Below are 20,350 nucleotides of genomic sequence, written 5' to 3'. Positions count from 1 at the left end.
GGAGGCAGTGAATCTCAATGATGAAACCTCCTCCTAAGGAGAAAATTAATGTCTGTAGTTCAATCTATCCTAAGCATTAGTGCACATGGAGAGTGATGGTAAAGAGTATGGCAAGTATGCCAGTGGTTCACTCCTGTAATTCTCGTTGTTCAGGAGGCTGAGATCTGATGATCATGGTTCAAAGGCAGCCTGGGCAGTACAGTCTGAAAGACTCTTCAATTAACTACCAAAAAGCAGAAGTGAAGCTGTGGCTCAAGTGGTACAGCATTATTTTTGAGTTAAAAAAAAAAACTCAGGGACAGTGCCCAGAGCAGGAGTTCAAGCCTCAGGACTACTAGGGGAGCTGGATTTCATGCCCACCACTGAAAAAAAAATAATACACACAGGGAAATTGGAGAGTCCAGTGGCATTGAGTTGGATATAGTAAAGAGAAAGGTGGAATAACCTATAAGATAGGGTTGCAAGATTTACCAAATGCAGTAATTGAGACATTCCAAGAAAGAACTTTTTATGTGAAATTCAAACCTAACTGGGCATCCTATATTTTAATCTAGCAACCTCAGAAAAGGAGAAAAAAGATAATGTTATTGGTTGTGTGAGAGAAAGCAAAGCAAAGCAAAACAAAACTAAAGCCTAGCCCCAGAGGGAAAATAACAAGGTGACACAGACACACCTGAACGGTCAGCCAGGAGCTATTTCCGGTGTCGGATCCAGAGGAGCGGAGGGGGGGTGGTGGTGGTGAGGGGGAGGGGAGCGAAGTTTAAGGTATGAGCGCTCAGTCCGCTGGTGTCCCATAATCCCCCGCGCTCGGTTCCTCTTTCCTCGCTCAAGATGGCGCTGCTCGCGATCCATTCTTGGCGCTGGGCAGCCGCGGGAGCTGCTTTCGAAAAGCGCCGGCATTCAGCAATTCTGTTTCGGCCCCTGGTTTCTGGGGGCGGCTCGAGTCGGCAGTGGAGGCTGGGTCAGCGTGGCGCATCAGGAAGTGCTCGAAAGCACCAGGTGAGCTGCCATTGCCGTGGACTTGCAGGGTGAAGGACCTGACTGGGGAAAGGTTGCCCCTTTGACCTCGGGTCAGAGAGAGCACCTAGAGGAAAGGTGGTGGGGACTAGCTCAGAGCCTCAGTAAGTGATGGAAATTCAAGTTAATAACTTTGAGGAAGGAGTGAAAACGGAGGAACGGAGCGAGGCGGGAGGGGGATGGTTCTGGGCGGAGGGTACTTGGTGCGCCCCAAGTCTCTAGTAAGACCTACAGATTCTTTCTGATGTTAACGACTCTCTATAAGGGTTGTCTTCGAATTGGGTGTTAATTTTGGTTCAGCTTTTCCTTAGTCGGAAAGAACAGTTTAGAAAGGTATTTTAAGATGAGCAAACAACTGCACGCCACTTCTAAACAAGTGGCAAGTTGAGTTGGCACCAGTTAACTCCCTTGCTGACAGGCGTGCTGTCTGATAGGCAAAAGCCATCATTATCTTCCTCCTCAAAACTCTACATTAAGATAGAAGCATGATTGGCTTTTGAATTGAGTGTTCAGTGGGTTCTCTGTGTACTTGGAAGCCGTTAAGTCTGTTTACTTACTTTAGGAGTGTTGCAACGGTTATATGACATTGCCTTAATAGTTGTGTCCGTTATTAGTTTTCACTCAAGAGCAGTTTTAAAGCAACCCGTCTTGCTGTACTTCAGTGTAACTTTTCCCTATGCATCGACAAAAAGTGTAAATACCACCACTTATTTATAAGTCTTTTTAAAAAATATTGTCAACTGTCGACTGGGGGTGTGACTCAAATGGCAGAACCCTTTTTTTTTTTTTGCCGGTCCTAGGACTTGAACTCAGGGCCTAGTGAGCACTGTCCCTGAGCCTCTTTGATACAAGCACTCTACCACTTGAGCCACAGCGCCACTTCCGGCTTTTTCTGACTAGCTTATTGGAGATAAGAGTCTCACCAACTTTCCTACCGCGGCTGGCTTCGAACCATGACCCTCAGATCTCAGTCTCCTGAGTAGCTAGGATTACAGGCGTGATCCACCAACACCGGATCAGGACACTTTCTTTCTTAACATGTATGAGGCCCTGAGTTCAAAGGCCTGTGCCACCAAAAGAATAAAAGACCAATGTTACAAGATCATCTAATTATTTAATAGACTTTGGAAATACAGATTTTTATGCATGATATTCTAAAAGTATTGTCAGCTTCCTTTGACAAGCAAACTTCTTTTTCAACAACACTATACGTTTAAATACTGTTTCATAATAGAAGACCAGGGGAAATATAAGAGTTATACTTTCAAGGACTGTACAATATTTTTTTTGTGTGTGTGTGTGTTGGTCATCGGCCTGAACTCTGGCCTGGGTGCTTGTCCCTCAACTCTTCACCTCAAGGCTAGTGCTCTACCACTTGAGTCACAGCATCACTTGTGGCTTTTTCTGTATATGTGGTGCTGAGGAATCGAACCCAAGACCTCATGCATGCAAGGCAAACACTCTACCACTGAGCCACCTTCCCATCCCCTGTACAGTTTTTAAAACAAAAAAAAAATTTGGAATGGAGACATGGCTCAGTGGCAGTAACCCTGCCTAGCAAGTTCAAGGCACTGAGCTCAAACTCCCATACTGCCAAAAATATTTTTGAAGGGTATAGTTTGAGATTTCATATGTGGTTTATGTGCACTAATCTGACCAGAATAGTTGCTATCATTTGTCATTTTATATAGCATATTTTAGAACATAAACAAACCTTGTTATAGTGTTATAAAACTATATTAAGGGTTTGGATCAGCATTTTCATTTTTTTTTGTACTGGTCCTGGGGCTTGAATTCAGGGCCTCAGTGCTGTCCCTGAGCTTTTGTGCTCAAGGCTAGTGCTCTACCACTTGAACCACAGCTCCACTTTCAGCTTTTTGGGGTGTCTAATTGGAGATAAGAGTCTCATGGGCTTTCCTGCCCAGGCTGGCTTTGAACCTTGGTCCTCAGGTCTCAGCCTTCTGAGTAGCTAGAATTATGGGCAAGAGCTACCAATAAAATGTCTGGCTGGATCAGCATTTTCTTTTAGGTAAAATTTAGTATAGTAAAAAAGAAACTCTAGTACCTTTTCTATATTAAACCAATACCATTTTATTATTTTTATGTGTATTCACACTCCCACATGTATGTGATTATTGAGATAAACTGTAAATGTATTTTTTAAGCCCTTGAGTTGTGTAGAGTGGTAGCCATTAGCTTGATGTGGTTATTAAAATTAACAGTACAAGCTGGGCACCAGTGAATCATGCTTGTCATCCTAGCTCCTCAGAAGACTGAGATCTAGAGATTAGGTTTGAAGCCAGACCAGGGTAGAAAGGACATGAGGCTCTTTTATTGCTGGTTAAATACCAGTTAAGTGTGTGGAGAACACTACCCTTGAGCAAAAAAAGCTGAAGGACAGCACCCTGGCCCTGAGTTCAAGCCAAGGGCGCGCGCACACACACACACCAAAGAAATTTGTTTACACATTTAATTCCTCAGGTGGAGTAGCCACATTTCAGGAGCTCAAGAGTTACAAAGTGTGGCTTGTGATTGTTGTGTGAGCATATCTAATAAACTTCTATCATCATAGAAAGTTCTATTTGACAATTATGCTTCCAAGAATATTATCTCCAGCCCTTCTAGAGTCCTATTAGTAGAGAAAGACAACTTTTTTGTTCCTGTACTGAGCTTGAACTCAAGGCCTCAGGATTTTGCTTGGCTTGGTTACACATAGCTGGCATTTTCCCTCTTGAGTCATACCTCCAGTCAGCATTCTTCTGGTTAGTTGGAGATGGAGTTATGACTAAACTGCACCCCTCGCTCAGGATTTTTTGTTATTGAAGTGTAAGAGTTCTTTGCATATTGTAGATATAAGTCTTTTATCAGATAATTTGCATTTAAAAATTATTTTTAACATATTTTCTTTTATTTTTTAATTATTTTTCTTTTTATTATCATAAAGCAGTTCAACAAAGGATTTACCATTTAACAAAGCAGTTTATAACAACATGTATTGATTAATGTCATCCTTTTCAACAATAATATGTCTCAGTATGACCTTTTTTGCTTCCTACTGGACATTCCTTTTCCATATGCCTCCTCTGCATTCATATCTTTTAAAATATTTATTTATTTGTATGTGCTAGGGTTGAACTCAGAACGTTTCATTTGATTGGCATTCTGTGTCTTCCAGCCCCCCCTCTTTTTTTGTCAGTCATGGGGATTGAGCTCTGGGCCTGGGTGCCGTTCCTCAGTTCTTCAGCTCAAGGCTAGCACTCTACCACTTCTGGTTTTCTTGTGGTTTATTGGGGATAAGAGTTTCATGGTCTTTCCAAGCAGAAAAGGTCAGATAAGATGATGTTAAGTGAAATGAACCTCAACATAAGGACACAAGTGGTTTTTTCTTTCTTGCTGTTGTTTCTAATGTATTTATAAGGTACCACGTGATTTTTTTTGTTGCTTTGTATGTCCCTCCCCCACGATATAACCCCTGTTTTCACTGTATCTGATGTTGATATAATTTGAGGAGGGGAAGGGAAAAAACAAGTTGTTTAAATAGGGATACAGGTTGACCCATTGTAACAATGAGATGTACAAGATGTTATGTCGAAAAATGAACTTTACAATTTACGTGTGGGGGGAGTGTAGCTGTGGAGATGGGAGGGAAGGGATAGTAGGGGAAAAACAAAGGAGGGTATAACAATGCTCCATAGAAATATACTCATTACCTTGCTTATGTAACTGTAACCCCTCTGTACAGTATTTTCACAATAAAAAACTTATTAAAAAAGTTTCTTGGTCTTTCCTGCCTGGGCTGACTTTGAACTGCTATCCTTGGATCTCAGCCTCCTGCCCAGCTTCTTCCAGCCCTTTTATGCACAAATTTTTTGTGACGGTGTCTTGCTTTTTGCCAAATCCAAATTTGAATCATGCCTTTTCTAGTTTATACTTCTGTCATACCAACTGTACTCAGCTTGGTTCATTAAAATGGACTCTTCCAGGGCTGGGAAGGTGGCTCAGTGGTAGAGTGCTTGCCTTGCATGCATGAGGCCCTGGGTTTGATTCCTCAGCACCACATAAGAAGAAAAAAAAGCCGGAAGTGGTGCTATGGCTCAAGTGGTAGCGTGCTAGCCTTGAGCTGAAGAGCTAAGGGACAGCACCCAGGCCCAGAGTTCAGGCCCCATGACTGGACTCCCCCCCCCCCCCCCAAAAAAAAATAGACTCTTCCAAAATTCTTCACCTGGACTGGCCTTGAAACATGATCCTCCTAATCTGAACTTCCCATATATCGGGAATGTTAGGTACTGTCTAACACATCCAGCTAATAGCTTAAAAAAAAAAAGTCTTGCAAGCTTTTTTTACCCAATCTGGCTTTGAACTGCAATCCTCTACATTTTAGCCTTCCAAATAGTTAAGAATTCAGGTATTAGCCATGACTTGTGATTTCCTGTCATAAAATCTTGATTTTTTTTTCTTATGAGAGAAAACATAGAGTCCTTACCTTTCTAAATCTTGCTAATTTCATTTAATATGATGTCCAGCTCCATCCATTTTGCTGCAGCATTTTTTAAATTGCTGTGCGAGTTTTCTCATTAGGTTCCTAATAGTATTCTCTGAAGCACAAATTTTTTTCTTTTTATTATGGGGGTATAACTCAGTGATGCAGCCAAGTGTTTAGCATGTGCAAGGCCATGGAGTTCTGTGCTTAGCACTAAAACAAAAGTTTCTTATTTTGTTAAATTATTTTTACTTTTGCTTATGCTTTAGGTATTATATCTAAGAATCTATTGCCATGGGCTGGGAAGGTGGCTCAGTGGTAGAGTGCTTGCCTTGCATGCATGAGGCCGTAGGTTCCATTCTTCACCATCACATAAGCAGAAAAAGCTTGAAGTGGGGCTGAGGCTCAAGTGGTAGAGTGCTAGTCTACAGCTGAAAAGCTGAGGGACAGTGCCCAGGCCCAGAGTTCAGGCCCCACGACCGGATCCAAAAAAAACGAATCTATTGCCAATTCTGAGGTCATCAAAATTTACCATATGCTATTTTTTCTTAAAATTTTATTCTAGTGAGACATAGAAACATTGCTCATGGTTTTCTGGTTCCTTCCTTCCTATTTATTTATTTATGCAGCAAGGAGCTAGGTGCTGGTGGCTCAAGACTGTAATCCTAGTGACTTGGGAGGCTGAGATCTGAATATCCCGGTTCAAAGCCAGTCCTGGCAGGAAAATCTGTGAGACACTTATCTCAAATTAATTACCAGAAAACCATAAGTGGAGAGCTGTGGCTCAAAGTGGTAGAGTGCTAGCCTTGAACACAAAAGCTCAGGGACAGTGCCCAGGCTCTGAGTTCAAACCCCAGGATGGACAAAAAATAGTCTCATCGACTTGCCTGGCCTTGCTTCAAATTGAGATTCTCAGATCTCAGCATTCTTAGAATACAGGATTAGAGGTGTGAGCCACCAAGGCCCAGCTATTGTTTTATTTATGATTATAAATACTATGATCCTGGGCTGGGAAGGTGGCTCAGTGGTAGAGCACTTGCCTTGCATGCCTGAGGCCCTGGGTTTGATTCCTTAGCACCACATAAGCAAAAAGAAAAAAAAAGCTGGAAGTGGCGCTGTGGCTCAAGTGGTAGAGCGCTAGCCTTGAGCTAGCTCAAGAGCTGAGGGACAGCTCCAGGCCCAGAATTCAGGCCCCAGGACCAGACCCCCCCCCCCCAAAAATACTATGATCCTAGCAATATTTAGTATAATTATTAATTTATATAATTTTTGTGTTTTCTAAAGGAGCTGAGAAAGGTCAAGTATGTATTTAGAGCTTTTATTGCTCTATTAATTTTAGTTATTTTTATGTATTTGAGTTATTATCTAAAGTCATTTGTCCTAATATAGTTGTATTCCTCCCATCTCCTTTATGATGTCACTTGAGATATATTTCTATATACTGGAGTTTCACTACTGTATCATATACATACATAGTATGGGCATAATTGTTTTATATAATTGCCTCTTAAATTAGTTAAAAGAAAAAAAGCAGAAAAAGTATAAACTTGGTGGTCATACCTTTCCTGATCCTCCTTGTTTTGTTTGTCTAGATTAGAATTACTGCTGGGGCCCCTCACTTTCATTCCTAAGTACCGGTTCTTTGTTATGAGGTGGTTATTTTAGCAGTAGTCTCTCCCACTTTTTGCTTGCCTGGAAAATATCTTTATTTCGCTTTAATTTTTGAACAAAATCTTTGCTAGATGTAGGAAATTTGCTCTTGGAGCATATCTGTATATGCTAACACACACTTCTGTCTTTCATGTTATGTGCTAAGAGATTTGTTCCTAATCTTGGAGTTCCCTGGTTAGTTAGGAATGAGTCTTTTCTTTCAAAAATCTCTTCTTGGTTTTGAGTTTCAGTATTTTTGCTATTATGAGTCTGTGGGTCTCTGTATTTTTTATACTTGGAGATTGTTGAGCTTCCTGGATATGGACATTATTTTTTGTACTAATAAACCAGCACTATTTTATCAAATAGTTTTTCTTCTATTTTTCTCTCTCTTTGATACATTTGTCATGTATATGTGGGTACATTTAAAGATGTTCTGTGTCTTGAAGCTCTGTTCATTTTCTTTACCCCTTTCTGTTATTCAATTTGCATAATCTATTGTCTGTCTTTAATTCCTTGGTTCTTCCTGTTCAGATTTACTGTTTATCCCCTTTAATGAATTTTTTAAGTTATTGTATTTATTTTTCACAATTTCTACTTATTGATGTTCTGTATGTGGCATTGTTATTACATATTTCTTTACATCTTTGATATAATTTTCATTAGTCTTTACAAATATTATGACTACTTTTGTTTTATTTTGTTTATGACAGTGTCTCACTAGTTATCATAGTCTAGTCTCCATCTCCTGATCTTCCTGCCTTGCCTCCCAAGTGCTAAGATTACAGGTGTGAACCACATGCCCAGCTACAATGACTACTTTGAAGGCCTTTTCTCTTCAATATAATATTGTTCTTGACAAATATTAATGACATTTTTTTCCTTGACTGTTTTCCCCCCAGATCATACTTACTGTTCTTCAGCATGAAGCTACATATTTTCGATAATATAACAACTCTGGCTACTGGTTTCCTACCTCTTGGGGCTTATTATTTGTTTATTTGTTTAGAGACTAGGTAGATTATTTTAGTGCTGTCTCTGCCTGTCACTGCCTACTCTCTGTTAAACCTGACATTGCTTCTCAGGGGACACAGACTTTGGTATGCCTACAGTCACCCTGGGATGATAATGGTTTGGGCAGGATCTCTTTTGTCTGTTTTCCAGTTATACTCCAATAATTGCTGCTGATCATACTGTTGCTTTCAACATGCCCTGGGGGGGTGAAATGTTATATTGTGTAAAGCAAGGGAAAATAGTTAAAATCAGTGTTGAGATTTTTTTTCCTCATTAAGGCAGGGTCCTCTTTGCGATCTCTTTCCTTGGTTCTCGGGGGCAAACTAACTTCCCTACAGTTTAACCTTTATGGCCAAAGAGTCTACTGGTCTCTTATCAATTGCCACTTTCTATAACCTCCACCATGTGTGCGTGTGTGCACACAAGTTCATGTACATGTAGTAGTCCTGGGACTTAGGGCCTGGGCATTGTCTCTGAGCTTTTTTGTTTAAGGCGATTGTGTTACCACTTGAGCCACAGCTCCGCTTCCAGCTTTTTTTGGTATTTAGAGTCTCAGAGACTTACCTGCCCTAGTTGTCTTAGAGCCATGATTTTCAGATCTCAGCCTCCTGAAGTATCTAGGATTATAGGTGTGAGTCACCCATGCCCAGCTCAACCTCCACTATTTTTTTTGTTTTTGTTTCTGTTTTTGTTTGCCAGTTCTGGGGCTTGAACTTGGGGCCTGGGCACTGTCCCTGAGCTTCTTTTGCTCAAGGCTAATGCTCTACCACTTGAGTCACAGTGCTACTTCCGTCTTTTTCTGTTTATGTGGTACTGAGGAATCGAATTCAGGGCTTTATGCATGCTAGGCAAACACTCTACCCCCAGGCCACATTCCCAGCCCCTACACTGTTTTTTATTCCCCCCCCTCGCGGTTGTGGGGCTTGAATCTGGGCCTGGACGCTGTCTTTCAGCTCAAGGCTAGCACTCTACCACTTGAGCTACAGTGCCACTTCTGGTTTTCTGGTGGTTTATTGGAAATACTCTCAAGGACTTTGCTGCCCAGGCTGGCTTTGAACCATAATCCTCAGATCTCAGCCTCCTCAGTAGCTAGGATTACAGGGGTGAGCCACTGGCACTCGGCTCTAGCCCCTCCACTGTTTTTAAGAGTAAATTTAATTGTGAATGTTTACACACCTAGTTGTAAATGAAATCAATTTTTCCTGGAAAGGTACCTACTTCAGGGCCATCTTTTCTTCAACTCCCCACCCCCAGGCTGAATCCAGATATGGTGACACAACTGTACTTCTAAGTGGTATCCTTACTTGGAGAACCAGGTGGGGGAAGTAGGAGCAGTGACTTATTTCTCCTATATAGAAGCCATATATTAGGAGCCAGGGCTAGGGTGATTGGGACTTGATTATTCTCAGCAGTACCATGCCCAAGATAGAGCCTGTTCCTCTAGTGGGGATGTGTGAGCACAATGCTCAAGAATTTAGCTTCAGTAATGGGTTGCTGGGGGCAGAGTAAGAAATAGTGATGTTATGTTATACCCACCCTAAGAAAGATAGCATTAGACTTAAGACCTTGAGGAAGGGGTTCTGTTTCCATCTCAAGTCAATTTTCCATCTCATTGAACTGAGAGGAGGAAGCAAGGAGCAGGTTCAAGTTCATCTAATTTCTAACTAAGCGCTCATAGATTTTCTTTTTTTTAATTTTTATTTTTTGTGAACATACTGTACAGAGGGGTTACAATTACATGGGCAAGATAATGAGTACATTTCCTATCAAGCATTGTAGCCTCCTCCTTTGTTTACCCTTCACATCCCTTCCCAGCCTCCCTCTTTTTTTTTTTATACCAAATAAACCCAATATTTATTTTTATTGTCACAAAAGGAGGAATGTGATTGTCTGAAAAAATTACTAAACATTGCAATGATTTTATAAGATAAATGTATCTTTATATCCTTTTTTTTTTATTTTTTATTTTTTTTTGAGTCCAGTCGTGGGGCCTGAACTCTGGGCCTGGGCGCTGTCCCTCAGCTCTTCAGCTCAAGGCTAGCACTCTACCACTTGAGCCACAGCGCCACTTCCGGCTTTTTTCTTTTTGCTTATGTGGTGCTGAGGAATCGAACCCAGGGCCTCAGGCATGCAAGGCAAGTGCTCTACCACTGAGCCAACTTCCTAGCCCCCCATTTTTTATTTTTAATATATTTTATTGTGAAAATACTGTACAGAGGGGTTACAATTACATGGGTAAGATAATGAGCACATTTCTTATCAAGCATTGTAGCCTCCTGGCTTTGTTTCCCCTTCCGGTCCCTCCTTCGTATCCTCCCCCTCCACCCCCACCAAAGTTGTAAAGTTCGGTTTTTCCACATAATGACTTGTACATCTCATTGTTGCCATGGGTCCTCCTGTATCCCTGTTTTAACAATTTGTTTTTTCCTTTCCCTTCCACATATACCAACATCATATATAGTGAAAGCAGGGGTTATACCATGGGGGAGGGACATACAAGGCAACAAAGACATAATCTTATAAATATGTTAGACACAATCGCATGAAAGATCTTTCTTTCCTTCCTTCCTTTCTTTCTCTTTCTCTCTTTCTGTCTCTCTTTCTCTTTCTCTCTCTCTTTCTTTCTCTCTTTCTTTCTCTCTCTTTCTTTCTTTCTCTCTTTCTTTCTCTCTTTTTCTCTTTCTTTCTCTCTTTCTTTTTCTTTCTCTTTCTCTCTTTCTTTCTTTCTCTCTCTTTCTTTCTTTCTTTCTTCCATCCTTTCTTTTCTCTCTCTCTCTCTCTCTCTCTCTCTCTCTCTCTCTCTCTCTTTCTTTCTTTCGTCAGTCCTGGGGCTTGAGCTCTAGGCCTGGGAGCTGTCCCTGAAAAATTCAGCTCAAGGCTCATGCTCTACCACTTGGCTCTCATAGATTTTCATCAGTAAATGTTGCTGCATTTGTCATAAGCTGCAAGGACCATTTTAGGGAGTTTAGGTGGTTGTCATTTCATATTTCTTTTACCAGTTTTTCTGAGGAGTAACTTCAAAAAGCTCCCTAGGTTTTCATCCCATATGTGAAATGCTGTGTTCTTTCTGTTTGGTTTGTAGGAGACTTCATGTGTTTCATTTAGTACTTGTTTTGAGCTTAATTTCTCTCAGTAGTTCACCCTTCCCACTCTCCCGCCTTTGGCTGCTGATACTTAATCAAGTAGATAAAGGCTAAAAATCTTTACTTCTGACCTTCATAGTTATGATTGTGGGAATTTGACAACATTAGGCAAATAATCCTCCTGTTCTGTTTTATAGAGATCCTAGTTCACATTTAAGTTTCAAAGCATAATGATGCATATTTAGGAAGCATAATGATTAGTAAGGAAACACAAAATGCAATGCAAATGAAAAACTGACTTTATAGGAAAAAAAATCAGGATGACTTTAAGTAGATTACTTAACATGGAACTAAGAAGATTGGAGGGTGACATTTTAACTTCTTAAAAGATTGTTTAAATAAACAAAAGGAGAAGATATCTTTCTAGTCTTTCAGTGATAGCAGAATTTACTTGTGGCATTAGGTTTTAATACAAAGACAGGGACTTCAGTTGCAGAAAAAGGGATTTATGTATCTAAGAAAGAATTTCTTTTTTTTTTTTTTTTTTTAGAATTTCTTGCACTTGATAGTCTTAGTCCATTTGAGTAACTATAACAAAATACCACAAAAGAGGAGGCTACAATGCTTGATAGGAAATGTACTCATTATCTTGCCCATCTAATTGTAATCCCTCTGTACAGTATGTTCACAATAAAAAAATTAAGAAAATACCATAAATTGGGTGCCTTATAAATAGAATTTATTTTGAAAGATCAGGGTAGCAGCAGATTTGGTGTTTGGTGAGGGTCTGCTCTCTGATTCATAAATCATGCCTTTTAGCTGTGTCTCCACCCAGTAGAAGAGGTAAGTCAGCTCTGTGGGACTTCTTTTATTATAAGGGCACTAATTTTATTCATGGGAGCTCTACTTTAATCTGAATAATTATCATCTAATGGCCCCACATCTTAATCTTAATCCTGTCATATTGGTTAGCCTGTTTCAACATAGGAATTTTGAGAGAACTGAAACATCAAACCACTGCATAGTTCTTTTATTAGGAGACAGTCTTTTTAAATTTAAATTTATTCTTAACTGATATATAAAACAAAAGTTTCACACAATTATGAGGTACTATGTGATATTTTAATACATCCATACATTGTTTAATGTTAACTACTAAGAGGCAGAATAAACTATTCATCATAATTTAAATAGTTGTTTCCCTCCACCCTTGTAGGGGCCTCCTGCAAGCTAGGTAAGTGCTCTACCATTTGAGACTCACCAACAGCCCTTTTGTTTATATGTTCTATTAACTTAATATTTGTTATGGGTAGAGATTTTTCTATATGTATATTTTTTATTGTAAAGATACTGTACAGAGGGGTTATAGTTACATGAGCAAAGTAATGAGTCCATTTCTTATTGAGCATTTGTTACTCCCTCCTTTGTTTTTCTCCTAACATACTTTCCTCCCCACCTCTCCGACTCCCCCACCTGTAAAGTTGTAAAGTTCGTTTTCAACATAGTATCTTATACATCTCATTATTACAATGGGTCATCCTGTATCCTTATTTCAGCATTTTGTTATTTCCCTTCCCCTCCCCAAATTAGAAAAAGGTATATATAAGATACAGAACAATGGAATCAAATACAGTGACAACAGGGGTTATACCATGGGGGAAGAACATACAAAGAAACAAAAAAAAAATCACACAGTACATTATAAGTACATGAACAAGAACAGCAAGAAAGATAAAATCTCTTATGTCCCTATCTTGAGGTTCATTTCCCTTAGCATAAGCTTATATGGTCATGTGTACATAGCTTTTGACCTCTTCTGCTTGTCCTAGACATATACTAGTTATTGCAGATAAGGGAAACCATGAGACCTATGTTTCTTTGGGCCTGGCTTACTACACTCAGTATAATTTTTTCCCAAATCTTTCCATTTCCTAACAAATGGGGTGATGTCATTCTTTCTGATGGAGGCATAGAATTCATATATATATATATAATATCACATTTTCTTGATGTATCCATCTACTGAAGGGCATCTGGGTTGGTTCCATATCTTAGCTATGGTGAATAAACGTATTTGTGCTGGTAGCTTTAGTATGGTCTTGTTTGTGATCATTTGGGTAAATGCCCAAAAGTGGGAGTGCTGGGTCATAGGGGAGCTCTATGTGGAGTCTTTTGAGGAACCTCCATACTGCTTTCCAAAGTGGTTGAACAAGTTTACCATCCCACCAACAATGCAGTAGGGTTCCCTTTTGGCCACATCCCCTCCAGCATCTGTTGTTACTAGATTTCTTGATTAGAGCCACTCTAGCTGGGGTGAGGTAGAATCTCAAAACATTGAGATTTGCATTTCTTTTATGGCTAGAGAGGTTGAGCATTTCTTCCTATGTCTATTGGCCATGCTTATTTCCTCTTCAGAGAAGTTTCTCTTTAAGTCTTTAGCCCACTTATTTATAGGGCAATTGTTTCTTTGAGGATTTGTTGTTGGGGATTTAGTGTTTTGAGTTCCACTTATATTTTAGATATAAGACCTGTTGTATGGCTAGTGAAGATCTTCTCCCAGTCAGTGGGCTTTCTATTGATCTTGCTAGCTATGTCCTTTGCTATGCAAAAGCTCTGCAGTTTCATGCAATCCTATTTTTCCAACCTTTCTTTGATTTGTTGTGTTTCTGGGTCTCTATTAAGGAAACTTCGGCCTGTGCCAAGGAGACCTACGGTTTCTCCTATTCTGTCCTGTAATGTTTTCAGGGTGTCTGCTTTGACTCCAAGGTTTTTGATCCCTTTGGAGTTGATTCTGGTGCAGGGTGATATATGGGGATCTAGCTTTAGTTTTCTACAGGTGTTTAACCAATTTTGGCAGCACCATTTACTGAAGAGGCTGTCTTTCTTCCATTCTATTTTTGTTTAAGCTCCCTTATCGAAGATTAGGTGGCTATAGGTGTATGGGTTCATTTCTGGGTCTTCAGTTCTATTCCACTGGTCCTCAGTTCTGTTCTTGTGCCAGTACCAAGCTATTTTGATTACTATGGTTTTGTAGTAGTGTTTGAAGTTTGGTATTGATATTCCTCCAGCACTGTTCTTTCTGCTAAAGAGTGTTTTTGCTGTTTGGGATCTTTTATTGTTCCATATGAAACTTTGGATTGCTTCTTCTATTTCTTTGCATTACTTCTATTTATTTCTTCTATTGATTCTTCTATTGCAACTTCTATGAAGTTGGGATATTGATAGGTATCACATTGAATTTATAGATACTCTTTGGCAGTATTGCCGTTTTCACGATGTTAATCCTCCCAATCCAGGAGCATGTGAGGTTTTTTCACTTCCTTAGTTCTGCTTTAATTTCCTTTTTCAAGTTTTTTTTTTTTGTCGGTCGTGGGGCTTGAACTCTGGGCCTGGGCGCTGTCCCTCAGCTCTTCAGCTCAAGGTGAGCGCTCTACCACTTGAGCTACAGTGCCACTTCCGGTTTTCTGGTGGTTTATTAGAGATAGGAGTCTCACAGTCTTTCCTGCCCGGGCTGGCTTTGAACCGCGATCCTCAGATCTCAGCCTCCTGAGTAGCTAGGATTACAGGTGTGAGCTACTGGCGCCCGGCTCCTTTTTCAAGTTTTTAAAGTTTTCATCATAGAGGTCCTTCACTTCTTTAGTTAACTCCTGGGTATCTTTTTTTTTTTTTTTGTGGGGCTATTACAATAGGAGTTGCTTTCCTGATTTCAGCTGCTCTTGTTACTGGCGTACAGAAAAGCCATTGATTTTTAAGGGTTAATTTTGTATCTTGCTACTTTGCGAAAGTTTGGGATCAGCTCAAATAATTTGGTAGTGGAGTCCATGGGGTTCTTTAAATACAAGATCATGTCATTTGGGCAGAGATTTTTTTTTTTTGAGTCCGGTCGTGGGGCCTGAACTCTGGGCCTGGGCTCTGTCCCTTAGCTCTTCAGCTCAAGGCAGAACCACTTCTGACTTTTCTTTTTGCTTATGTGGTACTGGGGAATTGAACCCAGAGCCTCAGGCATGCAAGGCAAGCGCTCTACCACTGAGCCGCCTTCCCAGCCCTGGGCAGAGATTTTTTTTTTTTACAGAATTATTTTTATTTTTTATTTTATTTTGTTTTATTTATTTATTTTTTGGGTCTGGTCATGGGGCCTGAACTCTGGGCCTGGGCGCTGTCCCTCAGCTCTTCAGCTCAAGGCTAGCGCTCTACCACTTGAGCCACAGTGCCACTTCCGGCTTTTTTCTTTTTGCTTATGTGGTGCTGAGGAATCGAACCCAGGGCCTCTGGCATGCCAGGCATGTGCTCTACCACTGAGCCACCTTCCCAGCCCTGGGCAGAGATTTTTATTGGTACCTTTCCACACATATTCATGACATATTTTGTTATTAAGATAGGGTCTTTCTTGTGGGGCTGGGAAGGTGGCTCAGTGGTAGAGTGCTTGCCTGGCATGCATGAGGCCCTGGGTTCAATTTCTCAGCATCACATAATCAGAAAAAGCTGGAAATAGTGCTGTGGCTCAAGTGGTAGAGTGTTAGCCTTGAGCTGAAGAGCTGAGGGGCAGCACCCAGGGCCAGAGTTCCGGCCCCATGATTGACAAAAAGAAGATAGATAGGGTCTTGCTAACTTTGGGCTAGCTTTGAGCTCTCAATTCTTCTGCCTTTGTTCCCAAGTAGCTGGTATTACAGGTATGGGCTACTGTTTCTGGTTTTAAGATTACTTTGTAAACATAGAACTGCCTTTGTACCATTCAGGATCACAGCTCATTTTCTGTTGATTTCAGAACCCAATGCTAGCAAATGCTAAACTAGTCATCAGTCTCAAATTTTTCATTCTTACTCTTGGTCAGGACAATAATTAGGGCATAAAGCAGAAACTGGCAAACTATGAATTTTAAGAGTTGAGTTCTAAGCCAGGTGCTGGTGGCCTGTAATCCTAGCTACTCAGGAGACTGAGATCTGAGGATCGAGGTTCAAAGCCAGCCCAGGCAGGAAAGTCCCTGAAACTCTTATCTCCAATAAACACTCAGAAAACCGGAAGTGGCACTGTAGCTCAAGTGGTAGAGCTCTAGTCTTGAGCTGAAGAGCTGAGGGACAGCGCCCAGGCCCAGAGTTCAAGCCCCATGACCGACAAAAAAAAGAGTTGAGTTCTAGTCTTGATTCTGGTGCTAGGAGATACTAGAACAAGTCACAAAGTAGTGATTTTTTTTTGAACATTTCATTTGTTTTGTTGAACTTCAGGTTCTGTGTACCAATAAGATTTGACTACTGGATCACTAAGGTTTTCTTTAATTTATTTGTGTCCCAACTCTAATCCCTTGGTTCTTTGTACATAGTATCTCTACTTTGTGGGCCCTGTTTATTGGTAATAATAGTACTGTTTCAGGAACAACATAGGCCAAATGGAACTTCATATTAACTTTTGTTTTGGAGATGAGATCTCAAGCCTAGCTTGCTTTGAATGTGACATACTCCTGAGCCTCCAGAGTGCTGTGATTACAGGTAGGCACTTCCACACTTCACATGAATTTGGGTTTTTTTTGGTCAGATGTGGTGCTTGAACTCTGGGCTTGGGTGCTGTCCCTGTGCTCTTCAGCTCAAGGCGAGCACTCTACTGCTTGAGCCATAGCGCCACTTCCAGTTTTCTAGTGGTTTATTGGGCATAAGAGTTTGACAGACGTTCCTGTCTGGGCTGGCTTTGAACTAGGATCCTCAGATCTCAGCCTCCTGAGTAGCTAGGATTACAGGTGTGAACCACTGGCACCTGGCTTCACATGAATTTTTTTGGGGGGGGATCTGGTTGTGGGGCCTGAACTCTGGGCCTGGGCGCTGTCCCTCAGCTCTTCAGCTCAAGGCTAGCGCTCTACTACTTGAGCCACAGTGCCACTTCCGGCTTTTTTCTTTTTTTCTTATGTGGTGCTGAGGAATCGAACCCAGGGCCTCAGGCATGCAAGGCAAGCGCTCTACCACTGAGCCACCTTCCCAGCCTCTTCACATGAATTTTTAATGGGACAAATTTGTATTCTGCATTTTCTCGAAGCACTTGTACATTCAAGAGTAAGAATAGAAAATTTGAGATTCATGAAAAGTTTAGTATTTGCTAATATTGGGGAGATGGAAATAAAGTGGAAGAAAACATAAATTAGGTTCTAAAATCATGTAGGGAAGGTAGACACAGGTTATACTGGGTGAAAAACAGCAGTGCTATAGAAGTTGTAAATAAAGGTGAAGCTTACATGGATTAGAAATGATAAGGAATGGTAATACAAAGGTAATATTATAGAAGTGGCACTGAGAAGAATTCTAAGGACTCTTCATAGAGTTGAATAAGTATCATTTTCTAAGAGATTGACAAATTGTTTTGAATTTGTTATTCATATTAGTAGAGTGGAAGTTCATAAAATATTCTGTAAACTTTCTTTTGCTAGTCCCTTGGAAAATCAAATAAAAGACCTGGGCTTTCTTCCTAGGGAAAAGGATACACTGTATATACACATACTTCATTTTGTATGGAATTTAGGGGGATCAGACACCCCTCTACACTGCTTAAGAACTGTGGGCAAATATATATATTTTCAGCTAGTTGGGCTCTCTGTAATGGAGCTCCTAAGAAACTGGTGGCAAGATAAGGTTTGCACTGAGTAGTGAGTGAGAGTAGTAATGTAATAAGAATTTTGATTAAATGGTAAATGCAATAAATATATTAATTACTCATTATCAAAATATTTAAATATTTTATGGGGCTAGTACACAGACTTGAACTCGGGGCTTCACGTTCTCACTTAGCAGTTTTGCTCAAAGATGACCCATTACCACTTGAGCTCACTATACATCTACTTACAGTTTTTGCTGGTGAATTGGAGATTAAGTCTCTTGAAGGCCAGGTGCCAGTGGCCTATAATCTTTACTACTCAGGAAGCTGAGATCTGAGGATTGCTCTTTGAAGCCAAGCCAAGCAGGAAAAGTCCCTGAGTCTCTTACCTTCAGTTAACCAGCAAAAAGCCAGAACTGGAGCTGTGGACCAGGTGGTAGAAATCTAGCCTTGAACAAAGAAGCTTAGGGACAGTGCCCAGGTTCTAAGTTTAAGCCCTAGTACCAGCATAAAAGAAAATTTAAGGAGGCCTGGGAAGGTGGCTCAGTGGTAGAGTGCTTGCCTTGCATGCATGAGGCCGTGGGTTCGATTCCTCAGCACCACATAAGCAAAAAAGAAAAAACCGGAAGTGGCGCTGTGGCTCAAGTGGTAGAGCGCTAGCCTTGAGCTGAAGAGCTGAGGGACAGCATCCAGGCCCAGAGTTCAGGCCCCACGACCGGACTAAAAAAATATAAATTAAGGAATTTATATGTACCTCAAGTTTTTATTGTTACTTTAATGTAGAATTGAGGGATTCTCTGAAAATCAAGTTCCAGCATCCATTTGAATGGTTTCTTCCACTTTGTAGTACAGATATTCTATGTGTTGTACTTGGTTCTGCTTAATAAAAAGATAGCTATACTGATTTAAAAAAAAAAATCAAGTTCTTATATTTTAAAAAGAAATACTAAAATAGTATAGTATAAACCCACTACTGAAAGACTAGAAAATATAGAAAAGCAAAATAAAAAAAAGGTACTTTGCACTTAGGCTAGTATTCTGCACTTAGTCTATAACCCATAATTCCAGTTATTTTTAGAATGTTTTGTTTATAAGGTGCTTTAAAATTTCACTTCTTCCTGCCTCCACTTTATTCAGCGATTTTCACTAGGTTCAGAAAAAATGCTCCATATTGATTAGAGCTTCACTGATCAGTACAGTAGATATTGCATGTTGCAATTCTAGTTTTCAATTAAAATTACAAATTTATTAATTTAGTCACAATAGACATCATTCAAGCTCTCACTAGCCATTTTTGCCTAAGTGGCTATTATATTTCTTATACTGAATATTTCTATCACAGAGGGGTCTTTTGGATATGGTCAGTTAGAAAGTAGAGTGTGCTCTCCGTAACCATGAGTTGTACCAAGTACAGATCAGAAATATTCAGGAACAGAACTAGAGGTTTGGCTAAAGTGGTAGAGCATCAGACATAAGCCAGAAAGCTGAGAGTGTGAGGTCATAAGTTCAAGCCCCAATACCGAATTCCCCCCCTCAAATTGTGTCTGTACCACACATGTACAGTTTTTTGTCATTCCCTAAACAGTAGAGTAGAACTGTTTACATAGTGCTTACATTTATATTAGCTATTATAAACAATCTAAAGATGATTTAAAGTATATAGGAGCATTGTGAAGATTATACACAAATACAACACCATTTTAAATACTAGAGATTTTGGTATCTGTGGGAAAGGCAGTCTTGGAACTAATCCTCCATGTATACTAAAGGATGACTAATATTAAATAGGAGATGCCATTATTAAATTTGTTTTAGGAATATGATTCTGGCTGTAGTTTGAAGGAAATATGCAGGGATTGGAGATAGGGACATCATCAGTTAGGAGGATATTGAAGTAATATAGGACAGAAATGATAAGGGCTTGTACTGCCTGTCATGAGAGTTATCAGAACTTGCCATCAAAACATTCTTGTATCAAGGGAAGAAAACAAGGTTTTGAAACAGTAAAGAAAACGTCACCTTGTATTAGTTATTTATCTCAGTCTTAGTTTTTAGAGTATGAAATGGGTATGTAAATAAGATTTACTTTACCCATTCCCACTATTCGTGGGAGGATCGAGAAAAATGATGTATATAAAATACTTTATGAATTGTAAACGTTTAAATTTTGCTGTTATTATGGCTTAAGATGATTGGATAAAGGTTTCATTTGCCCTAGTCCTGGGGCTTGAATTCAGGGCCTGAGCATTGTTCCTGAGGTTTTTTTGTGGTTCTACCACTGGAGTCACAGCTCTACTTGCGGCTTTTTGGTGCTTAATTGGAGATGAGTCTTACTTTCCTGTCCCAGCTGGCTTTGAATCATGATCCTCAGATCTCTCAGCCTCCTAAGTAGCTAGGATTACAGGTGTGGAGCCACTAGTGCTTGGCAACAGTTGTGTTTTGTTTTTAAAGGACACTGTGATTATTTCTGTTTTGAGTTTTTCTCCAGCAGACGGTTTTATACTCCACTTAATGAGTAAAGGAACTGAAACTA

General features: G+C 40.1%; 1 protein-coding gene across 1 annotated transcript in view; it reads left to right on the top strand.

Annotated features, from left to right (window-relative positions):
• Positions 1-812: 812 nt before the first annotated feature.
• Abcb7 (ATP binding cassette subfamily B member 7) overlaps positions 813-20,350 on the top strand; it is a 117,975-nt gene continuing 98,437 nt past the window's right edge. The window contains exon 1 of the mRNA XM_042668685.1: positions 813-999. Within this exon, the coding sequence (XP_042524619.1) occupies positions 832-999 (168 nt within the window). The 5' untranslated portion in view covers positions 813-831. The remainder of the gene's footprint in view (positions 1,000-20,350) is intronic.

This window comes from Dipodomys spectabilis, unplaced genomic scaffold, assembly GCF_019054845.1.
Source record: "Dipodomys spectabilis isolate Male_0828 unplaced genomic scaffold, ASM1905484v1 ptg000468l, whole genome shotgun sequence".
NCBI classification, from domain to species: domain Eukaryota; kingdom Metazoa; phylum Chordata; class Mammalia; order Rodentia; family Heteromyidae; genus Dipodomys; species Dipodomys spectabilis.
This window is presented reverse-complemented; position numbering and strand designations above follow the sequence as displayed.